At 41.4% G+C, this 24,445-nt stretch overlaps 1 protein-coding gene across 2 annotated transcripts in view; it reads right to left on the reverse strand.

Annotated features, from left to right (window-relative positions):
* USP12 (ubiquitin specific peptidase 12) overlaps positions 1–24,445 on the reverse strand; it is a 45,709-nt gene that overhangs the window by 8,670 nt on the left and 12,594 nt on the right. For both annotated transcript variants that reach the window (XR_002482027.1, XM_021712939.1), the window contains exons 3-6: positions 22,779–23,008; positions 17,881–17,957; positions 17,681–17,764; positions 3,894–4,091 (exon numbers count right to left, since the gene is read on the reverse strand). Coding sequence is in view for 1 of the 2 variants with exons in the window: in XM_021712939.1 (XP_021568614.1) it covers positions 3,894–4,091; positions 17,681–17,764; positions 17,881–17,957; positions 22,779–22,991 (572 nt within the window). In the remaining variant the exon portion in view is untranslated. The remainder of the gene's footprint in view (positions 1–3,893; positions 4,092–17,680; positions 17,765–17,880; positions 17,958–22,778; positions 23,009–24,445) is intronic.

Here is a 24,445-nt window from a genome sequence, read left to right on the forward strand (position 1 = left end):
GGTCTCACTGCCCAGGCAGGTCTCGAACCCGTGGGCTCAGGCAATCCACTCACCTCAGCCTCCCAAAGGCGAGGGATTATAGGCTGAGCCACCGAGCCCGGCTAAAACAATTTTTTTTTGTAGAGGCAAGGTCTTGCTATATTGGCCTGACTGGTCTCGAACTCCAGGCCTTAAGCGATTCTCCTACCCCATCTCCCAAAGCACTGGGATTACAGGCGTGAGCCACTGTACCTGACCATTTTAACTATTATGACTGCCCCTGCATCTCATTTTAAACAAATCTGGAATATAGAGATCTAGACATATGTAAAAATAAAGGAGGCAGTGGGTGTGGGGGCTCACACCTGTAATCCCAGTGCTTTGGGAGGCCACGGTGAAAGGATAGCTTTAGCCCAGAAGTTCGACCAACCTGGGCAACACAATGAGACCTTGTCTCTACAAAAATAAAAAATTAGCTTGGTGTGGTGCAACGGGCCTTTTGTCCCAGCTACTCAGGAGGCTGAGGTGGGAGGACTGCTTGAGCCCAGGAGGTCGAGGCTGCAATGAACTGGAATCATACCACTGCACTGCAACAGTGACAGAGCGAGACCCTGTCTCAAAAAATAAAAATAAAATAAAAGGAAGTGCTATTTCTCTTAAAATAAATTATTTGTTTTATAAAACAAGATGGTGGCCAGGTACGGTGGCTCAGCCTGTAATCCTGTGCTTTGGGAGGCCGAGGTGAGTGAATTGTCTGAGCTTGCGGGTTCGAGACCCGCCTGGGCAACTTGGCGAGACCTCACCTCTACAATAAATCAAAAAAATTAACCAGGCGTGGTAGTGCACGCCTATAGTACCGGCTACTTGGAAGGCTGAGGCAGAAGGATTGCTGGAGCCCAGTAGGTCAAAGCTGCGGTGGCTGGGAGCATGCCACTGCACTCCAGTCTGGGCGACAGAGTGAGACTCCAACTCAAAAAAAGAGAAAAAAGAAAAAAAGAAAACAAGAAGGCAAAGATTTCAACTTTATCTGGTTTAAGTATAATTCATTACAAAGGCTTATGTAATCTTTAAATTAAACTAATTCTATAACTGATACAGTATTTGAAAACATTTTCAACACCTATTATTCTTTATGATGAATGCTGTTTTAAAAGTAGCAATCGGAGGTTTAATATGAAGAGTAGGTGAGGCAGATATCTTGGGGACAGAATGACACCAACAAGACTACGTTTTACTTACAGAGAATGACACCTCAAAACTTGTTTTCTAAAAGTTTCTAATGCTTTAACAAGTCTCATTTCTTTAAGATTCATCTACAAGGTCTTGTGTTTTACACAGAGGGTAGGACATGAAAACAAAGAATTTAGAGGTGAAAAAACCACAGAAAGGTCATGGAACAGAGGCTAGGAAAGAAGGAGCTTGCGGGTTGAGGCCCATGGGTCAGCTGGAAAAGTTAGGCAGCCTTTTCTACCGGCGAGAGCTAGTCTGACGAACAGCAGACACAAGTTAATTTCATAAACCAGTAACGAAATGAGAGGCCAGGTGTGAGGCTAGGACACACACACCTGAGGCAGGCACTTGTCAGGTCCGCATCTGAACAGCACACCCGCCCAGCTGAGCATGAGTGCTAACAATCGTGTTGGCCACACAGAGATCAGTAAGCCACCCACAACTTCCTGCCCGAGACACATTCAGCACTGGACACAACTACTCAGAAACATCACCCAAGGCAAGAGCAGGAGGCACAAGCAGAGCCACAGGCCAGGCCTCCTCTAGTGGGAGAAGAGGTGGAGGGAGAGAGCTGGGAATCAAGAAGGCTGGGCCCAAGTCTAAATGGGCTTAAGGGCAACGCTCAGTCAGCTAGCAAACGTCTTCGGGAATTGATGACACACCGGGTAGTGGGGCTAGAGAATGAGCGAGCTGAGTTGGCCCCGACATGCCGACAGTGAGCCTGCTCACTTATAGGAAGCATGTCTGTAAGTAAAATACAAAACAGAAAGATTTAAAAATACTACGAGTCTTCTACTGGTGAGCACATTATGTGCTGTTTTAAGCAGTAACTGTTCTCCCAAGGAAACAGCCACAGAACCCAATAGCACAGTCGTACAAAAGCAGCAGGCAGGACTCGCAATGTGCCTCCAGCGTTTGTGTGTCTAGAGAGGGCAGCACCGTGTGGAGACAGGCTGGAGGAGCACAAGAAAGACTTCCAGAGGAGGGGACAGGGAGGCAAAGGCCATGAGTGAGACAGGAGGAAGAGTCGAAGCTGGGGCAGGGTGGGGGGCCCACGGAGCATCAGCAGGAATGAATTCCTACCGAGGTGGACAGCCAGAGTTGTGAGTAGAGGCTCTAAGCATCCCTGCAATTTTCCGCAGCAGTCCTGACAGCTGGGATTCGGAGAGTTTCCAAGAGAATTTTGCAGCACTTGTGAGAACGTGCTTTAAATAACAGTGGCGTCAAGCTGGGAGGAGAGGGGTGAGGCCAAGGGAAGGACTAAAAAGGGAAAGGCCACAAGACTAGAGGCTGACAGGGAAAGAGGGGCTGATTTTACAGAGAGACAAAGAGGGGGAGGGTTATGATCTGGCTATGATCTGAGTCAGGAGTCCCAGAGCTCGTGATCTTGTGAGTGAAGAATTCTAAAAATCTAGCGTAATTTCAGGAGAAGAAGACTGAAGCGGCCGAAGAACGGCATCGTTAGAAGTGGGAAGGTAAAGTTATCATATTTTTGTTGTTCAAACAGTAGCAGTAGTGAAGTGATTCTCACTTCCCTTTGAATCCTAACAATGCAATGAGGTAGTTAAAATTATTTACATTTTCTAGAAAAGAAAACTGAATCCTTTTCAGGAAGCTGCGTGTGAAGTCAGACTGCCCACAAACGGCCAAAATCATACTGAGACCCAGGTTCTCAGACTCTTACAACCTCCAGTCTGATCGGATCCTGGTTTTATCCTTTCAGATGCTGTCACTCTGACTTCAGAACCAGAATGTTCCAAAGGTGGAAAGAAAGATTCTCGCTGAGGATAAAAGACAGGAGCCCAGGTCGACAGGGGCAAGGGAGGTAGGGGACAGCATTACGCAGTGTCGACTCCCTCCTGGTCATCCTTATGGATTCCGAGCAGAAGCTGGAGGAGACTAGAGAGGAGAAAGCCAGGACTCTTCCATTTGGATAAAATACGCTGTTAGTATAAGTTTCTCAAAAGCAAGGGGAAAAGGATGCGCATCTGCCTTAAAATTATTAAAAGAAATACTAAGTAGTCAATGAAGACATATGTTCCAAATGTAAGTTCTGATTATGTTATGCTCTTGTAATCTGGGAATTTTTTTGAGTTACTGAATTTAAGAGTTCACTTGCACATATGCATGTTCATGCGGAGAAGACAAGCATACCATGCTGGAAGGAGGAGAAGCATGAAAGCACACTAAGTTGGCTAACAGGAGTTGACAATAAATGCCTACTCAGGCAGAAGCAAAACACTGATCTTTGAAAATCATCCCCAAAGTCATGTTAAACACTTTTCACCACCATTAATGTGATGAACATGTCCAATGAAACACAGAAATGATTTATTTTGCAAAATCTATTTAGGCAGCATCATTTTACCCAACAACCTCACAGATACACACAAGGAAAAGAAAAACTAGCAGACCTTAAAGTTCTAGGAAATCAAATATAATACTCTCAGGGTAATATTTAAAGAATTAAAATTAAGGCAATAATGTATTTTATTATAAAAAAACTTTTAAGGAAGAAATGATAAAATGTATACCTAAAAATACATTTTGAAATACCCTTCACTTGAGGAAGATAAAGAACTTCTAGCAGCGCTAGATCGCTAGGTTCACTCATGAACAGCTTGAACGGGCCCTGCTCTGCTAGCCTAGGAACCACCTTACCATGTCCCCAGCGTTGCCATTACCTTCCACAGTGAACCACAACAGCAACAAGGTCGTACATTCTGTCTGGATTGGTTGCATCACCGGAAGTGTTAAACAGACGAAGCTCTAGAGGAAAAACTACCCGGTAAGAAAGCTTTGTGTATCGATGAAGTTGATCCATATATTTAAATCTCTTCAGATGTAGAGCTAGAATCATGGGCAGTTTTTTAACTTTCATCCTATTAAAAATAAAGATGAAAACAAAAATTCATAAAAGTCAGGAAAATGACCTTGAATTATCAAACTTTATATCCAATTAAGACAGTTACTGGTCAGTTTTGCTCATTTCTACTAGTTATGTTTACACCGGCACAAAATACTGTACACCTTAAGACCACTGCAGCACACCCATCATTGCCACATCACATAAGCTGATGCAACACTCAACATGGCTCCAAAACAGACAGAATGGCATCAGTCCCTGATGAAGAAATTGGCATTTTTTCAAACACAGATCCACCATAATAAGGCTAGATGCACGTGTACCCAGAAGTGGTGGAGGAAAAAAGGGCTTTTTTGAAGCTGCCAATTCCTTTGGACATGAGTGTAGACTGAAACTCATTTGTTCTATCAATCTATAACATGCAGGAGCATACTGACAATAGGAGATTAAAATAAGAAAAGCACTGAAGACCACTCAAGGAAGGGTGTTTGCCAGAGATAAGAAATAACTCCATATTAAGAACAATGACTACGCATCCTAGAGAGGGAATGAAATAGCCTGGAAACTTAGGAGTTAGGTTTCAAACGGTGAAGCGCAGGCTGCTCTTGACGTTCTGAATAATCTCCCAGAATTTACCCCTCGATGCAGTTTCTCCCTGAGACTGCCTTTGTGCTCCCACTTCTCCTCCAACAGCCCATTCTTCTTTCTTTTTTCGTTTTTTTGGAGTTGGAGTCTCACCCTGTCGCCCAACTGGAGTGCAGCGGCCGCTCCCGGCCACCGCAGCCTCGCCCTGCTGGGCTCCAGTGATCCTTCCGCCTCAGCCTTCCGAGTAGCTGGACCTACAGGCACGTGCTACCATTCTTCTTTCAAAGGCTCAGCTCAAGTGTCACAGCATCTGGCACAAATAACCCTCTCTTCACTCCACCAGCACTTCACAGGGTCACTTTATACATGTCAAGCTTATTACACAGGAGAACACTCAGCTCATTAGTGGTGATTCGTCTTCTAGGCTCTGAACTCTTCGCAGGGGAAACCATTCTCTTCATTTGTGTTTCTCCAGTACCCACAGCATGCCTGGCATAGGATAGACACTAGCCAGATGTTGCAGAACTGAGGGTTCAGTGAAACAAAATACTTCTCATAACTAAAAAAAAAGCATACCAAACCACTGTCTCTAATAAAGTGGAAAAAAATCACTTTACAGCATTATTCCAAATCTGCATTCTACAGACCTTAAATGGGATGAATAGCTTATTATTCCTAAAATATTTACTACTCAACTAACTTGGCCTTTGAAAACATTAGCCAAAGTAAAAGTAAACATCTAGTCATTCCTGGAAAGCAATCCAGTAATATGAATTAAGGGTACATATGTCCTTCATCTCAGTAATCCTATTTCTAGAAATAGAAATTAAATACATCATCTCAAAAACGTCACTTGTGGGAAAAGTCTACTTGTAGAGTTATTTTACAATGTGAAAAATCCTAACTATTCAACAACAGAAAATGTTGAAATAAGTTACAACACAAACATAGCAGAATATTATACAACTTAAAACAATGTTGTTGAAAGTGGCTAGGTGGTGGTTTCTTTTGCTCATGTCAGCTCTGGCATGTCACTTTCGTTTCTTCCTTCTTTCTCGAATAAACTTTGTTTGAAAACTTAAAAAAAGGAAAGAAAGTGGCTAAGTGGCATGGGAAGACACTTAAGAGAAGCAGAAAAGATATAAAATTACACATAGACTAATTCAACTACAAAACATCAGCTCTTTGATGACAGATGTAGACTTGCTAAAACACAATATTTACAAAACAAAGCACTTTTGAAAACGACCAGCAGAGTGTCTACGCAAGAGATGCCTTTGCTCAAGTTAAGCCAAGCTAAGATTAGGAAGACAGGGAGTGGACGTGGCTGGAAGGTTAGGAAAATATGCTTTTAGAAATTAAATAAGGGGCAGAGAATCCACACAGAAAAGGGAGAGAAAAATCTTAGTCACAGTAGATAAAATATGTTTGATCAGACAGCACACAATGCCTGTAAATCATAGTCAGCAGAGTTCCTTCCAGAGAACTGTGGCTTCCACAAAGAAACCAAACACCCATGGGAATAAACATGAAATTGTCAAATGAAAATGTGTGTGGAGCCATCTTTTACAGATGAGAGCCTAGCTTACAAAAGCTTCCTCATATTGAGATGATTCCAGAAGAAAGAGAAAACTGCTCGGACATACATGTAAGGAGTGTGAAATTCATTATGTAGATTTTGCAGCAAAAGGAAAAAAAAGAAGATAGTTTCCTGCTCAAGACCTAAGTCCATCAACACACTCAAGAACTGATAGGATTCTGCTTTTCCTTCCACTGAAACTTGTATGGAGGGTGGTTACATAAGGGACCTCTTGATTGCTGTCACTGTTTAAAAAAAGTTATCTTAGAATATAACATTTTTCTACAAAAAAACAGATTATGTTGAGGAAAAACATGAAGATAACTTTTTTCCCTTTTATCTATTTATGTGTAAAAGTTTGAATTAAACATTTTAAAATCTGTAAACCAACCTGTAAATTAATTTTCTATTAAAATTTTTTTTTATTTTAAAGATGTGGGGTACAATTCAGGGTTAGGCATACAAATAATTTTCTATTTAAACTCATTTTTTAATGGCATCCAGCTGCCACACAAGCAACTATTTCTTTATTTTTTAAGTATGTGGGGTATAATTCAGGGTTAGGTATACATACGTTCATTATGCAGGTATCCTTGTTGATGAGGTAAGCCCCCTCCCTCCCCGCCAATCCCGCCCCTTCCCCCCCTATAAGCAACTATTTCAAGATTTGTATGAATTTATATTATTCAGTCATCCATATCTGGGGTTCTACATCTGCAGATTCAGCCAACTGTGGGTCAAAAATTAAAAAGAAATTTAAAAACAAAAATGGAGCCAAGTTCACACCTGTAATCCCAGCACTTTGGGAGACCATGGTGAGAGGACTACTTGAGTCCAGCACTTCAGTATCAGCCACAACACAGTGAGACCCTGTCTCTACAAAAAAAAAAGAAAGAAATTAGCCGGGTGTGCATGCCTGAAGTCCCACCAACTCAGGAGACTGAGAGGAAGGGACTGCCTGAAGCCAGGAAGTTGAGGACTGCCTGAGGCCAGGAAGTTGAGGACAGGGTGAGCTGTGATTGTGTCACTGTGCTCCAACCTGGGCAACAGCGTGACAGATTGAGACCCCTAGTCAAAAAAATAAATAAAAAACAATGCAACAAAAATAGTAACAGGGCTTGTCCTCCGTGGCCCTGCGGTTCCTCCTGGCAGCTCTGTCAACTCTACCCATTCTGCCATTAGGCTTCAGACCCTAGCCCCGACAGAGCCAGTCTCCTTTCTTTGGGCCCAGCAAGCACCCCAGCCCCTGTGAGGGCCCTAGGCCTTAAGTCCCCCGGGGGCTATGGGTTTGAGACTCAGCAGGGCAGAGGAGAGGGCCCTGGAAGGTCTCCAGGTCTCGGTGAGTTCAGCATGTGCTCAGTGGTAGGCCAGGTCTGGAAGAGGTAGTGTGCTGTTGCTGTCCTTGGATTGTGGCTGGACATTCCAGGACATCAGATTTGACATCTAAGTGCCTTTCTATTGTAGTTTATGTCTTTCCTGCTCTGGACTCCACTGATGCTAGCTTAGGGATTTAAAAAAAAGGAGAGAGAGATAAGCTAAAAACTGTAACAACAGATTTCTCCATGTGAAAGGAAGTTTATAAAGAATCAAAAGGACCAGGCACAGTGGCTCAGCCTGTAATCCCAGCACTTTGGGAGGCTGAGGTGAGCGGATTGCCTAAGCCCACGGGTTCGAGAATGGCCTGGGCAACAGAGTGAGACTCCAATTCAAAAAACAAAAAAAGAAAACAATAAAAGTGAGTTGTAACATTAAATAAATAAATACATACATACATAAAATAAAACTAATATAAAAAGTGGAAGAATGGGAAAAAACCCCAATCCTAAGTAACCTGGCTATTCTAATGTCAAAGTATACTTCAAGACAAGGACTATTACCAGATAAAGAGGGACACTTCATAACGAGGAGGGTCACTTAATTAAAAGGGCATCACAATCCTAAAATGCTCCAAATATCACTGCTTCAAAATTGATAGAAGTAAAGAAATAAACAAATGCATAATAAAAGAGTTTGAATTCTGGACAGGCACGGCGGTGCATGCCTATAATTCCAGCATTTGGGGAGGCTAAGGTGAGAGGGTTGTCTGAGCCTAGGAGTTCAAGACCCGCCTGGGCAATATGGCGGGACCTCATCTCTACAATAAATTTTTTTAAAAAATTAACTGGGCATGGTGGTGCACACCTGCAGCCGCAGCTACTTGGAGGGCTTAGGTGGGAGGCTTGTCTGAGCCTAGCAAGTCAGCGCTGAGCTGGCCACTGCACTCCAGCCTGGGCAACAGAATGGCAACCTGACTCAAAAAAAAAAGTTGCAATTCTTAACAGACTTCTCTCACTAACCACACACACACACACACAAATCAGTAAGGACAATTCTTAACAGACTTCTCTCACTAACCACACACACACACACACACACACACACACACACACACACACACACACACACACAAATCAGTAAGGACAGTGAAGACCTGAACAAGCTACTTGAAGATTTAACTGACATCTACAGAACACTCCACCCACACCACAGTCTACACCTTCTCAAGGACAATTAGGACATTCACCAGTGGACTGGGCAACAGAAGAGGCCTCAAATTTCAAACGATGAAATCACAGAGTGTGTCCCCTGATTAAAAAAAAAAAAAAATTAACAGAAAAGTCTAGAAAGTCCCCCCAAATATGGAAACAAAGCCACACACTTCTAAATAACCCATAGGACAAACAAAATCATAAGGGAAATCAGAATGTATTTTTAAATGGATGATAATGAAAACACAACATCCTATTTTAGGTCCTGCTCCCTACAAGCAGACCCTGAGACAAAAAGTGCCCTGTGGGTGTGGGGGAGCGGGAATGGGAAGGGGCCAGGTAGAGGTTCCATCAGGCAGAATCCTAGAAAGGGCAGTGCCAGCCTCGTCCGGCAGAGAAGCCTGGAATACACACTTCACCTCTACCACAGCAGGGTAGCTGGGCTTTCCTACCCTCTTCAGGACCTGTCAGTCCCTGGTCATGGACTTTGGTGGCTGAAAGAAATTCCCAGAAACTCCTTTCTTCTGTAGCCCAAGGGGAGTCCTTCAAAGAGCCAGCAGGTGTCAAGTGTCAGTAGTGAAAACACTCCCGAGGACGAGGAGGATGAGGAGGACGAGGAGGACATGTAGAAAGAACGCAGTCTGCAATCACCCTCTAACAAGATACCAACTGCTCCCCGGCCGGCCTTTGATGCCAACAGGGGATTAAACACGGGCCCAGGACCCAGTGGTATCTGATCTTTTGGGTTTTTTCCCCCCCTAAAAATAGCCAGAAACTATTTTGAAAGTAAAATTTCCCATTTTTATAAACTGTGTGAGCCAAGTAGAGACATCTATGGAAGGAATTTGGGCCAGAGGACACTAATTTGTAAGCTCTACCACAGATACATTTACCATCCCAGCCACAAGCACTTAAGAACTTACCAACATCCTGTTCAAAGAAGTCCTGACCACACAGTAGAGCTTAATAAGTACACAGACACACAGCTCCAAGGACCAGCTTCCATGCTCTTTTCAACTGTAACATCAACAAGGACTAACTGTGGCACGTTACAACAAGGGGCTGAGAGGGGTGCGACACCAGGACTGTGTGAGAAGGACACGAAGGGACTCTGTGGTGAAGTGACAGGATCATAAGGTCTACCTCAGAGACAGTGCAGACCCAGTTCCAGACCACCGCAATACAGCAAGGTCGCATACAAAAGTTATGTTTACACTGTAAATGTAAGTCTATTAAGTGTGAGATGGCATCATGTCTAAAAAATGGATACACATTAATTTAAGATCATTTATTGCTTAAAAAAATGCTACCGATCACCTGAGCCTTCAGTGAGTCATAATCTTTTTTGCTTGTGGAGAGCCTTGCCTAGATGCTGATGGTCAGAGTGGTGGTGGTTGGAGGTTAGGGTGGCTGTGGCAGTCCCTTAAAATAAGACAACAGTGAGGAAGTGAGCAAGCTCTCTTCCTTTCCTGAAAGAGTTCTCTGTACCATGTGATGCTGCTTGATAGCATTTTATCAGCAGGAAGTCTTTCAAATTGGAGTCAATCCTCTCTGGCCCTACCGCTGCTTTATCAACTGAGTTTATGGAACATTCTAAACCCTTTGTGGTCATTTCAGCAATGTGCACGGCATCGTCGCCAGATTCCATCTCAAGAAACTGCTTTCTCTGCTCCTCAGCAAGCAGCAGCTCTTTGTGGTCCAAGCTGTGTCACGAGGCTGCAGCAGCTCAGTCCTCTCCTTAGGCTCCACGCGTAGTTCTCTTGCTGTTGCCACCACCCCTGCAGTCCCTTGCTCCACTGAAGGCTTGAGCCCTTCCAAGTCTTCCATGTGGGTTGGAATCCACTTCTTCCCAACTCCTGTCAATGCTACATTCTGACCTTCTCTCGTGGAACACACATGTTCTTAATGGCATGTAGAATGGTGGAACCTTTCCAGAAGGTTTTCAATTTACTTTGCCCAGACCCATCAGCAGACTGTCTATGGAAGCTGTAGCCCTACAAAATATGTTTCTTAAATAATAAGACTTGAAAGTCAAAATGACTCCTTAATCCACTGGCTGCAGAACGGGTGTCATGTCATCAGCAGGCATTAAAAACAACATTCGTCTCCCTGCACATCTCCATCAGGGCTCCTGGTGACAAGGTGCACTGGCAATAAACAATATTTTGAAAGAAATCTTTTTCTCTGAGCAGTAGGTCTCTATGATGGGATTAAAATACTCAGTAAACCATGCTGTAATCAGATGTGCTGTCACCTAGGCTTTGCTGTTCCATTTCTATAGCTCAGCCTCCAGCGTACATTCAGCAGAACTCTTTTTGTCAGAGTCTCACTGTTGCCCAGGCAGGAGTGCAGTGGCACACTCATGGCCACCACAGCCTTGACCTGCTGGGCTTAGGCGATCCTTCTGCCTCGGCCTTCCAAGAAGCTGGAACCACAGGCGCGTGCCACCATGCCTGCCTAATTTTTTGATATATTGTAGAGACAAGGTCTCAAACCCCTGGGCTCAGGTAATCCTCTCGCCTCCATCTCCCAAAGTGCTAGGATTACAGGTGTAAGCCACCATGCCTGGCTCCCTCTACATTTTGTCCCTCTATTCACCTCTCAGGCTGGGTGGTAAAATGTTTCAAGTCTGGTTCTTCCCTAAATTAGAAGCCTGTATTTTATTTTATTTTATTATTTTTTTTTTAATTTATTTGTTTGTTTGTTTATTGATTGATTGATTGATTGAGCTGGAGTCTCACTCTGCCACCCAGGCTCGAGTGCAGCAGCACGCTCACAGCCACTGCAGCCTCAACCTGCTGGGCTCAGGTGATCCTTCCGCCTTAGCCTTCCAAGTAGCTGCAACTACAGACACATGCCACCACTAATTTTTTAAAATTTACTGTAGAGAAAAGGTCTTGCCAAGTTGCCCAGGCTGGTCTCAAATCCCTGGGCTCAGGCAATTCTCTTGCCTCTGCCTCCCAAAGTGTTGGGATGACAGGCATAAGCCACCATACCTGGCAGTGGAATCTTTAAGAGCCCTAAGATTTCTGGAATGGTCAGTGAGCACTGGCTTCAACTTAAAGTCTCCTGCTGCATCAGCCCCTAACAAGAGAGTCAGCCTGTCCTCTGAAGCTTGAAGTCAGGCACTGACTGCCTCCTCACTGGCTATGAAAGTCATGATGGCACACCTTCTTCCCATCGAAGACTGTTTCGTCTACATTAAATACCTATTATTTAGTGTGTCCACCTTCAACATCAATTGTCTCAGCTAGATCTTCTGGAGAACTTGTGGCAGCTTCTCCATCAGCACTTTCTGCTTCGCCTGCACTTTGTTATGGAGACGGCATCTTTCCTTAAACCTCAGGAACTCACCTCTGCTAGCTGCAAATGTTCCTTCTGTCCCTTCCGCTCCCATTTCGACCTTCATGGAACTGAAAAGAAGCCAGGGCCCTGCTCTGGACTAGGCTCTGGCTAAAAGGAATGTTGGGGCTGAATGCATCTTCCATCCAGACCACTCAAACATTCTCCACGTCTGTAATGAGGCTGCTGTACTTTCTTACCACTCGTGTGTTCACTGGAGGGGGGCACTCTTGCTCATTTCCTTCAAGAACTTGTCCTTTGCATTCACAATTTGACTGTTTGACACAGAGGCCTAGCTTTCTGCCCATCTGGCTTTCAACAAGCCTTCCTAAGTTTAACCACTTCTAGCTTTTGATTTAAAGGAGGAGAGACATGCTTTCCCTGGATCACTGAGAGGCCGTTGTAGAGTTGCTAATTGGTCTGATTTCAACATTGCTGTGCCCTAGGGAACAGAGAGGCCCCAGGAAAAAGAGACAGGAACAGCAGGTTAGTGGAGCCGTCAGAACACTCATATTCATCCATTAAGTCTGCCACTGTATATGGGTGCGGTTCGTGACACCCTAAAACAGTTCCAACAGTAACATCAACAACCAACTGCTGATCACGGGCAGCCACAACACAACTAATAACGAAAAAGCCTGAAGCATTGCGGGAATCACCAAAATGTGACAGGGACACAATGTCAGCACAGGCTGGTGGGAAAATGGTGCTGGTGGACTTGCTTGATGGGGGGCTGCCCCAAACCTTCCATGTGTGAAAAACACAGGATCTCCAAGGAGGTCCCAAAGCAGGGTGCAATGAAATGAGGCGTGCCTGTACCTCAGCCCTGCCCCCACCCTACTCCACCCCACACATGCCGAGGACAGGAAAAACAACAGCTGAAATAAAGACCTCAGTCCTTCCTCAGTACCATTCCCCGGGGAGCCCATCCTCCCCTACCTACTCTTCTCCTCCCAGTGGGCCCACACACTTATCAGAGTCACATCTCCCAAACCGGGATCTTTCCTGAACTGTGCTGTGTATAGTGTACTAGGCATGCTATAAGAAAAGGAGTCTCTGTGCAAATAAATTCTGGAAAAGGCTAGATAACGTTACAGTTCCTCTACACTGTGAGTCTTCTTAGAGTCTACAATATAAAACACGAATATCTAAGAGAAAATTTTATTCTGCAGCACATTCATTTGCACATGGGATACTTGTTCTGTGGCACATTATTAACATTCCCAGAATCATCCTTCAATGCTCCCAGATTAAACCTTCTTGGAAGAATAATTTTTTAAATATTGATGCCAATAGGGATACGTGAGCAGTAGTCAGGCCCCAAGTGCATATTTTTATTGTGGTTAAAAATACAACGAAATTTACAATCTTCACCATTTACGTGTGCACCACAGTCATGTTTACTACAGGAACATTACTGCACAAAAGATACATTTTCATCTCCTCAATGAAACTCTGCACCCAGTGAACAACTGCCTCCCTGTATTCCACTCCCAGCCTGTGGCAACCACCACTCTACTTTGCTTCTGAAAGTCTGACATTTTCAGACATCTAGGTGAAATCAAGTAGCAGCTGTCTTTTTTGACTGACTTCTCTCACTTAGCATAATATCCTAAGTTCCTTCACGCTGCACATATAACAAGAGTTCTTTTACTTGAAAGGCCAGGTCACATTCTATGGTGTGCATACACTGCGTTTGCTCTCTCCCTTCGCCTGTTGATAGATATTCTACGTTGTCTCCACCTCTTGGCTATTGTGAATAACACTGAAATGAACATGAACGTGATCCTGTTTTGAATTCTTTTGGAGTATATATATATCCACAAGTGGGACTGCTGAAACACATGGGAGTTCTATTTTTAATTTTTTGAGGACCCTCCATACTGTTTTCCATAGCAGATACATCATTTTACATTCCCACTAACCGTGTACAAGGGTTCCAATTTTTCCACATCCTTGGTAACATGTTGCTTTTTTGATAGTGTCCATTCTAACAGGTGCAAGGTGAGAGCTCATGTAGTTTGATTCATATTTCTCTGATTATTAGTGATGCTGAACATCTTTTCTTATGCTTGTTGGCTATCTGCATATCTTCTTTGAGGAAATATCTATTCTAGTCCTTTGCCCATCTTTAAATTGGATTATTATTTTGTGTATGTGCATTTGTTTTAGTGACAGGGTCTTGATCTGTTGCCCAGGCTGGAGTGCAGTGGTATAACATAGCTTACTGCAGCTTCAACCTCCAGGTCTCAAGTGATCCTCCTGTCTTGGTCTCCCAAAGTGCTGGGATTACAGGTGTGAGCCACAGTCTGTCTTGCCAATATTTTCTATGGTTACACAGGTTGCCTTTTCACTCTGTTTCCTTTGCTTTGCAGAAGTTTAAAGCTAGATGCTTTCCCATTTGTCTATTTTTCGTTTTGTTGCCTGTGCCTTTGTAGTCATATGCAGGAAATCACTGCCTAATCCAAGGTCATAAAGTTTTTCCCCTATGTTTTCATCTAAGAGTTCCATAGTTTCTTTAGATCTTAATCCATCTTGACCTAATTTTTGTAGATGATGTTAGGTAAGGGTCCAGCTTTATTCTCCTGAATGTGGAAATTCAGTTTTCCCTGCATCATTCATTGAAGAGATTATCCTTTCCCCATTTTGTGTTCAAGTTGTCCCTGCTGAAGATCACTTAACTGTGTGGGTTTATTTCTGGGTTCTCTAGTTTGTTCCACTGGACTATATGTTTTTAGGGCAGCATCATACTGTTTTAATTACTGTAGCATTGTAATTTGAAATCATGAAGTGTGATACCTCCCAGCTTTGTTCTTCTGTCTCAAGACTGCTTCATCTATCAAGAGTCTTTTGTGAATCTGTAAGAATTTTAGGATGATTTTTCTATTTCAGAAAAAAATGTCATTTTGATAAGGATCGGGGATTGCAATGATTCTGCAGATTGCTTTGGGTAATACGGACATTTTAACCAACGTTAAGTCTTCTAATTCATGAACACAGGATGTCTTTCCATTTATTTATATCTAATTTCTTTCAGCAATATTTTATCGTTAGTTTACAGTGTACAAGTCTTTTGCCATGTTGATTAGGTTTATTACTAAATATTTTATTGTTTTTGATGCTATTATAAACGGAATGTTTCCTTAATTTCCTTTTAAGATTAGTTCACTGTTAGTGTATAAAAATGCAGGTGGCTTTTGTGTGTTTTTTGTATCCTGTAACTTTGCTGAATGCGCTTATTAGTTCTAACAGTTTGTTTGTGGAATCTATGGGGTTTTCTAAATACAAGATCATGCCATTGTAAAAAGAGATCGTTTTACTTCTTGCTTTCCAATTTGTGTGGATGCCTTTTGTTTCATTTTCTTGCCTAATTGCTCTGGTTAGAACTTCCAGTACTATGCTGAGTGGGGTGGCGAGAGTGGGCATCCGTATTTGTTCCTGTCTTAAAGAAAAAGCTCTCCATTGTTCACCCTGGAGTATGACATTAGCTGTGGGCTTTTCATATATGGCCTTTATTAGGTTGAGGTAATTTCCTTCTATTCCTGGTTTACTGAGTGATTTTATCATAAAAGGGTGTTAAAATTTGTCAAATGCTGTTCTGCACTCACTGGAATGATGGTTGGGCTCTGTCCTTCACCCAGAGTGAAACTTCTTTACTCAAATTGATTTGTTTCCTTAGGAAGAACTACAGTCTATATATTCAACACAAGCTTATTCTGTTATTCTGAAACTAGAAACAATAAACTATTGAGAGCTGGTAGAGACCCAAGAAGTGGATTAATCCAAGTAAGGCCCAAAAAGATTAACTGATCAGCCTGCTATCACACTATAAATTATCACTAGGGTTGACAAGAGAATCTAATGAGAAATATATAATTTCTGTACAATTGTCTTTCCAGGAACTCATGCATAGCTTATCCTACAAACATAAAGAAACGGACCGGGGCCATGGTGCATGCTTATAATCCTAGAGCTTTGGGAGGCCGATGCAGAAGGACTGCTTGAGTCCAGGACTTCTAGATCAGCCTAGGCAACATAGTGAGACCCTGTCTCTACAAAAAATAATTAGCCAGGCATGGTGGCACATGTATGTAGGCCCAGCTATTCAGGAGGCTGAAGTGGGAGGATCACCTGTGCTAAGATTGCCACCACTGCGCTCTAGCCTGGGACACCAAGTGAGACCCCCCCAACTCAAAAAAAAAAAAAGTTAAAAAATATGTAAGGGGTGTGTTTGCAAAGCACTGCTTGTAACAGAGAAAACATCTAAGTTGTTAGATTTAGAAAACTGGGTAGATATATGGTATACAAAAAAAATACTATGCAGGCCGGGCTCGGTGGCTCAGCCTGTAATCCCAGCACTTTGGAAGGCCGAAGTGAGTGGATTGCCTGAGCCCGCAGGTTCGAGACCTGCATGGGCAACTTGACAAAACCTCATCTCTACAACAAATCAAAAATTAGCCGGGTGTGGTAGCGCGCATCTGTAGTTCCAGCTACTTGGAAGGCTGAGGCGGAAGGATCGCCGGAGCCCAGCAGGTCGAGGCTGCGGTGGCCAGGAGCGGCCGTTGCACTCCAGTCTGAGTGACAGAGTGAGACTTCAACTCAAAAAAAAAAAAAAATACTATGCAGTGGTCATGGTAGGTTGTACCTATAATCCCCAGCTACTCAGGAGACAGAGGCAGGAAGAATGCTTGAGGTCAGGAATTTAGGACCAGCCTAGGCAACACAGGGAACTCTAAAAAATAAAATAGAATAAACTAATCAGGAGTGGTGACACATGCCTGTCACCCCAGCCAAATGAGGGACATGCTACAGCAACAAACTCGTGATGTTCAAGAGTCGAGATCATTAAAGTCAAGAAGAGACTGAGGAGCTGTTACAAACTGGAAAAAAAACCCAAAGCGACAGAATACTGAATGGAATGTGCAGTTCTGGCCTGGATCCTTCTTCTATAAAAGATATTACTGGGACATCTGGTGGTACCACAATAAGGTCTGAGATCACAATAGCACATCGATGTTCCCTTCTGACCGGATGGATGTGGCACTTATCAGGGGCTTATGGTCCAATGTGCTGGGTAAGGAAGCATCCTTATATTATTCACGCAACTTTTCTCTTCTGAGTTTGAGATTATTTCAAAATGAAAAGTAAAGTACCGAGGATGAAGAATCCATTCCCTGACACCAAACCAGTCTTTTAATAACCTGCTAAGAGAATGTGTAATGTCCTATGTGGAAAAGCAGAAACAGGGTGGAGGGAGGGAGCACTTTCTCCCCCTTCCCCCCCACCAAGAATAAAGTCCACATAAAGAAGAAAGCTTCAAGGCCTACTATTTTAACTGGACTGGGTTATGATTATTACATAATCACTAAACCTAGAAAAATCACTGGCAGGTACAGTCTTCATAACAAAGGCATCACGTGGAATATCATTTATCTGGTAATACTCAATGAGCTGGTGACAGAGTTAAGAACTTGTACTCAAGTGTAATTTTCATAGCTCGCTTTTCTAAGTCCATCTACAACACCCATTGCCAAAACATCACTGAACACCCACCCACACAGCACCAGTTACCGTTTGTGAGCTTCCTGCTTGCTGCGACACTCTTCACAGTAATACTTGTATTCACTGCATAGAGTCTCTGTGTTGCTAAAACCCCTGTATGAAATTCAAAATAAATTTATTTTGTATACACCAGAAAATCATGTATCTGTTTTAAAATATTCTATCCAAAACTAATTATTAAATTTCAAAATAAATAATTCTACACACACCTTAAGCAGTGAGTAATTGATGTGTTTTGTTCCACGTCAACAGAAAGGTCTAAAAAATCTTCATCTTTGCTGCTTATCTGTAAAAACAGTGATTTATATCTTTGATTTCCCAAACAGTAGCAAACGACAGTTCCCAATTAACATAACTGAATGCATTCTATTAATAGTAGTAAATAGGTAAACAATTCTTTTTCCTGAAGTCAGAAGAAAACTACTTGATTTAGATTACACAAAGGCCACTGAATAAATAACCTATATCACCTGTACATATGTAATGATTCTCTCACTGGCAAAGGCTTGTAAGATGTGAAATTTCATTATTTTCTAAAATCTCTGTGTTGTTTTAAAGTATGAAACTGTACCATACACACTGATTCTTGAAAAACATAGGCCAAGGCAATGAGAATGTTTACAAAGGACATGACATCTATATTGTCTTATCATTAAAAAAATACTTTGTAGCCCCAAATGCCAAATTACAATCTTCATTTATGACCTACTTTAATTTATCCGAAAAAACCTAACATAAAGTTCTGTTTGACTGATAGGTAAATTGCCTTATAAAAACTAAAGTTTGTATTTGCTTGTGTGAACTGGAATAGGACGGAATTCGAGACACACATTTCTGAGTTGTTTCCTTCAATGAGTCCAACTCCTAGGCGTGTTCGCAAGGGGAGACACAGTCACTCAGTTCCCTGTGCCTCTCAGCCACTCTGACTCCACAGCAGGAGATCAGAGGCCTTCCTGTCCTCTGCGTCTTCAGTATACACTCAGTACACTAGGTTCTGACTATGTGGTTGTACATATTCCATATTTACGCAAATATAATACTAGGGCACCATGCATACCATGTTTTATAGGTGAAGGGAGGTGATTTCGACCCTCCCTGGTCTTGACCCTAGAATCTAAACCCCACAGAAGATGCCATCCCACTGTACGATATACAGTACAGCAACACTACAAGATAGGCGACCTGGATCTCAAAAATTCCAGTGAAAAAGAAGGGGGAAGAAAGAAGAAAATATGATGTGGCTGAGGAAAAATAATGAGCCCAGTTCTGCAGGAAAGTGGGCTGGGTGACAAGAGACAGCATGGCACAGGCAGGCTAGAGCCATCAGGCAGGGCCCAGGTAGGCTCGAGAAGTGAAGATGACACTGACTGCTGCTGCTCAAAAGACTTGTATTTCTTAAACTGAAGTTCTCAGACATTGCCTTAAGGGTCTTTGTTTTAAACCTTCACGTGTATGATTATGTGAAGAGCATCACAGGGCTCTCTGCATCACCTGAGTTGTTCTGTATGTATTTGTAACTGGGTTGGTGCCAGCTGGTCACCAAGTAGAGCAGCATCTCTCTTTTCAAAACGGCTGTCAACACGCCTGGTTGCTGCGGGGTTAGTATGTCCTAACGTCGCATCCCAGCCAGTCTGGGGATACCCCAGTCTAGAACTCAGAGATGAAGTCAAGGCTGGAAATCTGGACTTAGGACTAATCGACACATGTGATCATGAAAATGAAACATGATCCTCCCAATGCAAAGAGAGAAGTAACCCACAATGAAACCTTGGGGAACGCCCACACTTAAAGAATAAACGGGAAGAGAAACGCCAAGAAAAGGGACTGAGAAAGAACCTTGCCGAGCAGAGAACACCAGAAAAGGGAGCTGCAGAAACCAGTCTCCTACCAAGTGAGATATGGACAACCACATTGCTAAAACCCGAGCCCCTCCGAAAGCCCCCCCCAGCCTTCCCAACCCTTCCCACCCACCTGGACAAGGTCTCCCTCACTCACCTCACACCTATCACAACACTGTCCCAGACTTTAAGACCAGCCTTTGCTGCCATATGAGCATTGTGAGATCAGAGACTCGTGTTTCACACATCTTCCACCAGCCCTACCCGGTACTTAAATATCTGTGCAATGCTGAACAAAGAAATACTATATATTCATTCTTGAAAGTTCCTGGCTTTCATCCCTTCAACTCAGTCGGATAAAGGCGTGATACTACGATCATTTGCTGCATCCATGATGAGGACTTAAAGTCTGAGGAAATATTCTCAATTCACACTCTTAATTCTCAAGAAACTATCTGTAAAGATATATTGCAGGCCACAGGAGGATCAAGTAAAGAAATCAGCATCTATCCCTTACAAATCACATGAATTCATATTTAAACACTATGAACAAGGATGGCTGACATCACCATCTCCCTTAAAAATGTTGAATCTTCAACCCCTGCCATTCTCAGGCTACAAATAAACGTCAAAGGCGTTGGCAGAGCATCTCAAAGTCCTCCACATAGGATTCCAAGTCTACCTGGTCAGCTGCGCCCATTGCTGCACTATTCAACATGCTGAGCAAATTCAACTATTTTCTCTTTCATTGAAGAAGGCTGAATTATGCAGTCTGACATCTTTTAACACAGATCAAATTCCATTCTAATGAATATCAAGCAGCTGCCAAGTTCTCTGATTACAATTACCATTCCAATTGAAATACCACTCTAATAACTGGGCAGTATGTTTCTTAAAGTCTGAAACTCAATTATGGCAAAATTTTTCTTATAAGAGACATCTCAAAAACCCCTGTTAAAACAAAAATTACAGATAATTCGACTGAATAAAGAGGAGTATTCAGTTCAACTCCCAACATCAAATGTTGTCCAGTCAAGTCATCACTGCATTTAACGGCTGTTCGGGCTAGCAGAAAAGACCACACCCCAAAAGCATCCTTCTCTGGCCCCAAAACATCTTCACAGGCTGCTGCTAATGAAGTCAAGCACTTAGTTATTTCTCTTTCACTTGATCTGAAAGAGGTTCACCACTAAGAATTTATTTAGAAAAGAGAATTTTATTTACTAGTATTGTGTTCTCCATTAATTAAAATTACAGTAGTGACAGCATCATTTTACAAATGATTGATTATTGTTAAAAAAATCAATGTAAATCAACATTCAACAGATCACTTGCTGTTGTGAGTTATGGCTTTTATTTAAAGATCCTATGGTGTTATTCATGACAGAACCATAAAGATTTGCTGAATGAATAAATACTATTTATATTAGCATCCGCCAAAATGAAATATTTAGGTATAAATCTAACAAAATATGTTTAAATTCTATATAAGGAAAAATAATGAAACTCCAATGAAAGAAATCAGAGAAGAGGTAAACAAATAGAGAGATGGTTCATATAACTTGAAAAGAAAGACTTGAAGTGTCAGGATGTCATTCTTCCAACTTGATCTACAGATTCAGCAAAACCCTAATCAAAATCCCAGCAGGTTATTTTGTGGATATCAACAAACTGATTCTAAGTTCATACGGAGACACAAAAGACCCAGAACAGCCACCACAATATTAAAAGAGACAAACAAAGTCAGAAGACGGACACTACCAGACGTAAGACTTACTTTAAAGCTATAGTAACAGGACAGCGTTGTGCTGGCGAAGCACAGACACAGATCAATGGTACCCAACAGAGAGCCCAGAAACATACCCACATAGTCCACTCATCTTTAACAAAGGTGCAGAAGCAGTTACATGGAGAAAGGATAGTCTTTACAACAAATAATGCTGGGAAAGCTGGACATCTGAATGCAATAAAATTAATCTAGACATAGACCTTTTAACATCTTACACAAAAATTGACTCAAAAAGGATAATAGACCTAACCATAAAATACAAAACTATAAAACTCCTAGAAAATAACATATGAGAAAACCTAAGTGACCACAAGTTTATTGATGACTTTTTAGATACAACACCAATCACATAATCCATGAAAAAAGATTGGACTTCACTAACATTGAAAATTAAAAAGATTGGACTTCACTGAAAATTAAAACATTAAAAACTTCTACTCTGCCAAAAACAGGAGAATGAAAAGACAAGCCAGAGACTGGGAGAAAACATTTACAAAAGACCTATATAGTAAAGGACTAGAATCCTAAATTATACTAAAACAACAACCAAAAAATACTGAAACTCAACAGTAAGAAAACAAACAGTCCAACTGAAAAGTAGATTAAAAAAAAAACCTGGACACCTCAAGAAAGATATACAAATCACACATCATGTTTATATATAGTTATTTATTAATAATCCTTATTCCAGTCAAGAATGCATAATCTGCATCTAATTAAGAAGAAACATTAGAGGAACTAAATATGAGAACATTCTATTAAAAGGGGAGGGACAGTCTTTAAAAATGTTAATGTCTTAACAGACAAAAAAGACGATGGAAATGCATCAGATTCACAGAAGCTAAAGAAACATAACTAAATGCAATGTCCAACTCTAAATTGGATTTGGTATGTAATGGGAAGAAATGCTATCAAGATCATCATTAGTTCAACTGACCAAGTTGGTTCACGGATGATTGATTAAATAAAGTCTGATCTTTCACTCCACAGTAAGAAATCAGATGACAAGGTAAGAACGTATAACAAAAGTGCTGGACTATCTAATTGTGGGCATAACTATGTTTAAGCTTCATCTTTACAAAGTGTCCAGCAAGTGGGCATTTTCCCCTTCTCAAGTGGACACAGCATGCTTTAGTTGTTATTCCAACAATAGACACTAAACACAATAGTAGGAAAAGAAAAATCTATACCTCCCTGGCCTAAGACATATAATTTCCACAACATGGTTCTATAGCCTTCTAAACAGAAACAAAATCAAATAGTTCCATCTGCAATAAGCATCTTTCTATCACCTCGGTGACGCGCTGTCAATAAGCAGCAGATTCCTTTTAACTGCAAAACACATCTTTCATTTCTACCCTACACTAAGAATTGACAACGTTCCAGTTCAGCTCCCATCCTCTCCTCCTCAAAGGACAACTTTTAACATAATGATTTAAATGTATTCTATTTTCCATACAAAATTTTACGATATACTTACGGTTTCACAAGTAAGACATCTGGTTTCATTAGTTAATGTTCCCTGAAAAATCTCATGAACCCACGTTGGGTCTGGTGTGCTGTTATTATTTTCAGTATCAATATTACCATTAGGTAAGCGACCATTTTGTTTTTCCTGCTTTCTCTCTTCTTGTAAAATATCAGCAATTGTATTTAGTAGATAATTTAAGAATTCATGGGCATCTTGTTGCATGTAGTTGTCAAAAAGTTCTAAAAATAAAAACATAATATGAAAGAATTATTTCAGAATTAACAACTCATACAAAACAGTTTTTAAAAAGAATATCTTGTATTCAACCAAAACCAGAAGTATAAATGCTTAGATAACTTCACATCTAAAAATACTGACTGAAATTGGGGAAAATAAAGTGAAGAAGAATGAAAATCTTTAAAAATATGATCCAGGAGAAAGGGGCAAAATCTATCCTCATATACTTACTGAACAGACACAAGGAAGATAAGAAACCATTGCTTTCTATTGGGTCATCTAATCTATTACCCCACAAATACCCCAACATGGCAAGTTTGCAGAAGCTGGAAAACTACTTGCCAACGCCAAGTCAACTGCTCAAGGACCACCAAGTTTATTAAAAATAAATGACTGGAACATCCACCCCTGAGATTCTGATGTAGTTGGTCAGGGGTGAGGCCCAAACACGGGGCTTTTCAGAGCTCCTCCAGGTGACTTTGATGTGTAACCAGGTCTAGGAATGAGGGTGTCGAGAATTATCTCTGTGATCTAGATAATCTATCAAGTCCCTTCCCCATGTCACATTATATAGTTCCATGAAGTGTTCCCTGTGGTTATACAAATGAGGACATACAATGGAAATACTGGTCATGCTAATATTAAGCACAGTATCCTGTGCTTGGCAAGACACAACCCTATCCTGGAACAATACAGACTTTAGAGTCAGTTTTGCATTCAACCCCCTTAACAACCAAATGCCATTGCTATTCACTTTATTTCTAAATGAAGAAATGGGATCAGAGAGGGTCAAGCTGTACTTACAGTAAACAGCAGAGCCAGGACTCAAACCAGGCAGCCTGACTCCACTGTACTACCCACAAAGCAATGTCCAGTGTGAGCTTCCACATAAGATGCACAGATTATTAACCAAATGCACTGAGAAAAATCACCCATGTAGGAAATTTTATTCTTAGATCTTTAATGTACATTTAATAAATTCCAGTAAGACTTTACATTTTAAAAATTAGTCCATACAAATTTAGAAGGAAATTTAGGGAAAGTCTAAGATAAAAAAATTAAAAATTATACTTTTGAAGAGATATATGACTTCATGAACTTAAGTTCTATGTATTAGAACTCTTTAAAAAAGTTTTTAAAAAAAAGTGGAATCTGAAAATTCTAAAGATTTTCACCATATAAAGACCTCCTACAAAAGAAAGCTAGAGTAGGCAAAGGATTTGCAATCAACAATTTACAGGAAAAAAATCCAAAAGGCTAGAAACATAGAAAGTGTTCACCCCTACGGTAATAAAAAAATGTTGATTGTCCAATCTGTCAAATGGGATACCATCTTCCTCTGCAGAATTATTGTAAAAATAAAATGGAAACAAGAGAAGATACTTATTGAATATAAATACTGAAGAAATATTTATGTATTTATTTAAATAAATATTCAA

The sequence above is a fragment of the Carlito syrichta genome, unplaced genomic scaffold (assembly GCF_000164805.1).
Source record: "Carlito syrichta isolate Samal-C Ts95f unplaced genomic scaffold, Tarsius_syrichta-2.0.1 Scaffold303736, whole genome shotgun sequence".
NCBI lineage: Eukaryota > Metazoa > Chordata > Mammalia > Primates > Tarsiidae > Carlito > Carlito syrichta.